This window comes from Atta cephalotes (genome assembly GCF_000143395.1).
Source record: "Atta cephalotes unplaced genomic scaffold scaffold00031, whole genome shotgun sequence".
Classification (NCBI taxonomy): domain Eukaryota; kingdom Metazoa; phylum Arthropoda; class Insecta; order Hymenoptera; family Formicidae; genus Atta; species Atta cephalotes.
In genome coordinates this window covers 1,367,648-1,373,991 of record NW_012130095.1, presented here as the reverse complement: position 1 = coordinate 1,373,991, position 6,344 = coordinate 1,367,648, and the positions used below count along the sequence as shown (strand labels likewise).

At 29.0% G+C, this 6,344-nt stretch overlaps 1 protein-coding gene across 1 annotated transcript in view; it reads right to left on the bottom strand.

Annotated features, from left to right (window-relative positions):
- The window catches only part of LOC105621017 (X-linked retinitis pigmentosa GTPase regulator), a 7,271-nt gene continuing 927 nt past the window's right edge, over nt 1–6,344 (bottom strand). Inside the window, exons 2-11 of the mRNA XM_012202493.1 lie at nt 5,556–5,648; nt 4,449–4,511; nt 3,446–3,769; nt 2,931–3,083; nt 2,333–2,497; nt 2,145–2,266; nt 1,984–2,067; nt 1,083–1,875; nt 122–219; nt 1–24 (exon numbers count right to left, since the gene is read on the bottom strand). Coding sequence (XP_012057883.1) covers nt 1–24; nt 122–219; nt 1,083–1,875; nt 1,984–2,067; nt 2,145–2,266; nt 2,333–2,497; nt 2,931–3,083; nt 3,446–3,769; nt 4,449–4,511; nt 5,556–5,648 — 1,919 coding nt within the window. The remainder of the gene's footprint in view (nt 25–121; nt 220–1,082; nt 1,876–1,983; nt 2,068–2,144; nt 2,267–2,332; nt 2,498–2,930; nt 3,084–3,445; nt 3,770–4,448; nt 4,512–5,555; nt 5,649–6,344) is intronic.

Sequence of the window (6,344 nt, the reverse complement as noted above, 5' to 3'; positions counted from 1 at the left end):
TCACAGAATTGTGCATGTTTTCGACTAAAATACAAAGAAAAATATTTAATAATATAATTGTATTATAAAATAATAAAATTATATCCTCTATGAAATATTTTTTATATCGTTTCAGTTATACCTTAGCTTTCAGATTTCTTTTTTCTGCGCTGCTTGATTTCTTAGTTCCATTTTGTTCCTCTTGTTGCCGTTTTCCTTTGAACAATCTCGCCATTTTAGCTGAAAGATAATAACCAATTGTGCAATTCACAAATTCAAATATTCTAAAATTAATAACTGAAAAATATGAACTCTCTTTCGCAAAGTGAACTTTTTAAATTTAAATAAGTGAAAAAGTAGAGTCTTATTCGGTCAAAGCGGATTTTGTCTAATAATATTTTTGCAATTTTTAATTTATGCGAGTAGCGTACTGATTATTTGTTGGTCCTAAAATACAGTCCTAACTGAAATCGGAGTTATACACAATACTCTCTAAATTTCTTGGTGTAAAATCTCACTTCAAAAGAATGAAAATACTGCCATTATTGAAAAAAAGTAAAAATATTTGAATAAGAGTGGCAGATTTTCATTCTTTTTTTGAAGTGAGATTTCACTCTTTTAGAAGAGAGAGATTCACTCCAAGCAAAGGAAAGAAATCTTACTCTAAAAGAATGAAATACTATTCCAAAAAAGTAAAAATTTGCTATTTTTATTCAGGAGTGATATTTATTGATTATTTGTGATTATTTTCATTCTTTTTTAATAGTAGCAGTATTTTCTTTTAGAAATGGCTTTTTTAGCAGTTCAGGTTGAGATATCTCTAAATCTTGATGTGATAGAGCAATTCTGCAGCCAGATTCAGGTTCAGTGCAAAAAATTATATAAAAAAACATTGTTAAATCCTAGTCAACTTTTAACATCTCCAATTTTGCAGACCTGTTATTTATGCTAATGAGCATTTTTTCAATCGCTGTGAAGCATTTATTGCAAGAAATCATCTCAGAGAGGATTCAGATCAAAACTTTTTTACATTCAATAGACGGTTTTAATTAACCAAGATGTGTAGTTTTATTTAATTCTTGGAAAGAAGATACCTGTTTTACCTGTTCGCGGTGCTGGAGATTGTACAACGTCAGTATCATCTTGTGTGTTCATTTCTGCTTTCTCTGGTTCTTCAATGTTTTCATCTTCCTCGACTTGTTCTATCGAATTCTCGATAGCTTCCACAGTTTTTTGCGAAATTGTTGATAATGATTTTCTAGCTGATTTTGCACTTGAATTTTCTTCGTTATTCATCTTCATCTCTTCATCATCTTTTTCTTTTTCATCTTCTTCGTTCTCTTTTGAAGATTCTTTTTCACTTGCATCTTCGATACTTGCAGATTTTAGTCTCGGTGGTTTCGGTGGTGGTATAGGATTCATTGTCGTTTTCTGTTCCTTTTCCTCTTCTATCCTTGAGACTTCTGTTTCTATATATTCCTCAATATCTTGTACTATCGCTGTTGTTTCCATATTTTTATTATTTTCTTGATTTTCATTATTTTCATTAATATCTTTACTTTCAATATTTTCTTTATTATGATCCTCATCGTCGATTTGATCTTTTTCTTGAGAGCTTTCTGATGGAATAACTTCCAAAGATGGATTTGTAATTTTTTCATCTTCTGCTGAAGGTGAAATTTCTTCGTTACTAACAATATCTGTATTTTCTTTTGGTGAATCTTCTTTTGGCGAAGAATTCGTTTGAATGTCATTATTATTGGATGCTTCACTAATTTTAACAAGATGATGTGAATCATCCTTTTCGTCTGTCAATTTTTCCATATTGTCTATTCGATGTTCATTCTGCATATTTATAGGAAGTTTTAAAGGAGGTAGAGAACTTTTTTTCTGTTCCTAAAATTGATAAGAATCCATAAGCAAATTTATTAATTAAAAATAAAAACATAATTAATAATTCATTCATCATACAAATCTTGCATAATATACAATAATTGCATTTACCATGGAGTCCGACTGCCGTCGCGATTGATAATCTATCTCATGTCTTCGGCCAATTAATATTGTATGACATCCTCCACAAGCAACCTTACAAAGTGAACAAAATAATTAGAACGCGATGAAAATGTCATACATATTTATTTAAAAAGGAGAAACAAAGTTACATTTGAAACAAAAAGCTCTTGATATTTGGCAGCAAATGTTACTTCGTGAACATTATTTTCGTTTTCTTCTAGACCCAACTTGCCGTGTCGGCCATCACCACAAGTGAAAAGTTTGCCAGACTCTGTTATTATAATGCGATTAATGGAAAGTTTACAGAACATGATAATTAAAACAGAATTTTAATAACCAGTAAGTATAGCACTATGACTTTCACCGCAAGCAATCTTGACGATTTTTTCATCTTGAAGATTTCCGCGTGGAAGAAGTTTTGGTACATGTGTCTCGTTAACATTTATGCCCATACCAAGTTGTCCACTGGCATTACTACCGGAACAGTAAATATTGCCATTTTCTAAAAATATATATAGTTAATTTTTACAAATCTTGTAAAAAAACCCCTGTTATTATACAGCCATACTTAATCTCTGAATTTATTGAACTTCTTTTGGAAAAGGCAATAATAAAATCCAAAGAAAAGTTAACAAAATTATAAAAAAATTATATTAAAAATTGTAATAATAATAATTGTAATAAAAAATTGTAATAATTATAAAAAAATTGAATCGAAATTGTTATAAAAATAAATATCATTCTTTAATAAAACTTTTTGAATTTACTTTTTTGTTAAATATAAAACATTTATATCAATTTGTGGGAGAAAAAGTTGTAATATTCTGGAATATAAAAAATAAAAAGATATCAAATCAGAATTTTTAGTCACAGATTTGCGAAGCAAATTTAAAATCGCATTTAAAATATATTGCTATCAAAATGTTGATCCCAACCTGCTAGTATAAATGTGTGATGACCACCACATGCGACATGAAGTGCCGGTGCCGGTAATTGCATCTGTTTCGGTGCAACTTGAGTAGAAAAGTTGATATTTAGTCCAAGTTTACCACTTTCTGATTTGCCGCAGATATAAATGAGACCACTTTCTGGAAACAAGTCATCGCTGAATTACATAAATATATGTAATATATTTTACAATCTCTCATGTTCATGTGAGCAGCGATAAACGTGCCGCAGCGGAAGCGATTTTATCTTGTGGAAAGTATATTGTGACGTCCCAGAATGACAGATTCTTGGAACTCAATTTTATTTTCTTGGATCAATATCTTAAAATATTACTTTTCTTTCTTTCTTTTCATATTCACTAAATGAATATGAAAAAGATATTTTGTAGAAGAAAAACATAAAATATTCATAAATTTTTGTTTATTTGCACGTATATTTCAATTTATAATTTATAATTTATTATATTACGTAAAAATAAGTGTTATTATCAAATACGCATTACCAGTTAAAAAAACTGAATGATAATATCCCGCGCTGATTTCCTTTACTGGTTCAGGAATGGGGATCTTCATAGGTTTGTAAACCAAACCTGAAATTTCTGATAATCCTAACTGTCCTTCCAGATTGCTTCCCCAGGCCACAACTTCTCCATCGCTTGTCAGAGCCATCGAATGATGTGATCCCGCTGCAAGTTGGACAATCCGTGGTCCAGCGAACCCACAATCGTAGACCAAGATTGGAGAACTGGAACTATCACCTATCATGGAATTTTCCCGACCTAGTTGACCTTCTTGATTACTGCCGCACGCAAAGATTTTTTGGGCACCTAAAAATCATTTCAACATAATTGTTCGAGTTGTTTATTAACTAAGAAATTAAAAAGTTTACATATTTATCAAATCAAAACCGTTTGTACAACGACAATAAAATAAAAAAAATTAATTTAACTTTCGTTCATGAATATTTAATTAAGATAAAAAATTAGAAAATCCTCTGATAAAATTAGCTGCAAGAATATTTTTGCAAGCTATTTGCTTGAAGCGATCTTAATCATTTGATCGAAATTAACATCTCGAATTCCTATTTAGAAAGTTAGCGAAGTGACGTGCCATTTAAGAGAGTTCTTATCCAGTTAATCCCTTCAAAGAACAAGTTTGAAGTTGAATGACTTGGCAAATATTCGCTGAAGTTCATGACACGCAAAGCCACATATAGAAACGGTATGCTCATTTAATACTTCGCATCCGTTAATGGTAGTTATATATGTACATATGTTACATATGTACATAAAAAGTGTTCCAGACATCATATATTTAGGATAATGTCTATTGCTTTGACAAATATAAAACCAATTATTTATCAAAAATTAATTTTTCATTTCTCATGACTTAGATCCTTATAACATATACTGAAAAAATTTCATAGATTTAGATTTTTGCATGTATTATTCAGAGAAATTACGTTTGGAACACTCTATATAACGATATACTTCTATGATTTCTCACCTGTACATATTAAAGTATGTGCTCTTCCACATGCGACGTGTGTGACTCTTTCCGGTTTCAGAACTAAAATACGTTGGATTCTCATTAAAATCGTAAATAGCGCTTTATTAAACGGAAGGATTTTAAAAGGAATTAATCTCGCGCGACATTTAGTGACTATAAATTTCTGACATGTTCTACAGATAAAGTGACTTTGAAAGAGACTAATATTCATAGAAACTGAATTTAATGATAGCAAAAAATGATAGCAAAAATGATGATTAGCAAAAAAAGAATTATAGAATATTAAATGTTAAGGAAGTATTCTAGTTTATCGGGTCAAAAAAATCGAATTCTTTTTTATTGCATTTTCGGAAAGTTGATAGTCTTGAAAATATATTATCAAAGCCAATAACTAATTGGGCTGATTAATCTGAGATAGTTGTAGGTACACTTAATCTTTTTTTATTATAAATCGTAGTTGAAACTTTAAATTTTTTTCTCAAAACAGCATTTTTCAATTTCGTTGACATAATATCTCGGGAACTAAGCGTCCGACTGAATTTTTGCGTGTCCATTTAGTATATGTTCTTTTATTACTGGAATTACGGAATTTAATTTATGATTATTCCATTATAAAAAGAAACGAAATAAATATGGATGAAAATCAATACCATTTTTCAAAAAAACATACATTACCGTTTCAACAATTTTTAATTTTTTTCTTAGTTCTAGTTCCAGTAATAGTATAATTCTTTCAATTTAATAATTTCTTTGGTTTTTTGTTTCAGGCTAGAACTAACGGAATAATATCAATGCGTCAAAAAGAAATTTTTTTGTATGCTTGCGTATTTTTTTTGCATGGTACATATGGACATGAAAAAATAATTTTTAAATATTCTGTACAAATAAAGTTTTAAACAGTTTTATATTAATATATTAATTCATTTCTTTTAAAAAAATTCCTGAATAATCATGTAATTTTTAGTCTTACAAATTAGAATATTCCCTTAAACGTAGAACATAATCATATAATGTTAAACCTAGAATGTAATTATATTTAATATATTAAATACAATCATTTTGTTAATATAAATTTTTTGCTGTTACAATAGGATAGCTACAAACTTTTTACACACGATGGTTTGCTGATATGATTTCTATGACCCAGACCCAGTTGACCCCAATCGTTACTGCCAAAGATAAAGAGTCTGCCAGTTTCTACAATAAGAAAGAAAACAAGGCAATCAACAAGCATCAAAATTGAAAAATATATTTACTTAAATTATAACGTCTACAGAAACTATTCCTAAAGATGGTATCTGCATTTACGTAACAAAATATTCAAGAAACCTGGGATTTAAAGTATCTAAAGATATAAATCTACGAGCAATAAACAGTAGTTACATAATTTAAATTGCGATACTAAATAGATAGCAAGTAGATATGTACAAGTAAATATCTAAAAATTCAAAAGAAATATTTATAGAGAAATTATACAGAGAAATAAATATGATTTTGTCATTTGAGTAGCAATATAAAAAAACGAACAAAGTAAAAAATTTGCATTGCAAATACAATAAATAAAATATTAATGTTTAGTGTATAAGTGCAAGATTTAAGCAATGTTACATCTTTCATTAGCATTTATAGCCTCTTCTGCATTTTCACTGATGCAATATTTTTTTTTATATGTGAGGTAATAACATAGTATGCGTTTCATCGAGACACGTAGAGCTAATAACACTAACAATGTCTGCAACACCAACCACTATGTGTTCAATATCGATTAACTAGACAGTGCATATTCCTATGTAAGTATAACTATTATATATATATATATATATATATATATATATATATATATATATATACTACTACTCTCTTATACTACTACTACGTAGTAGTACGTACGTA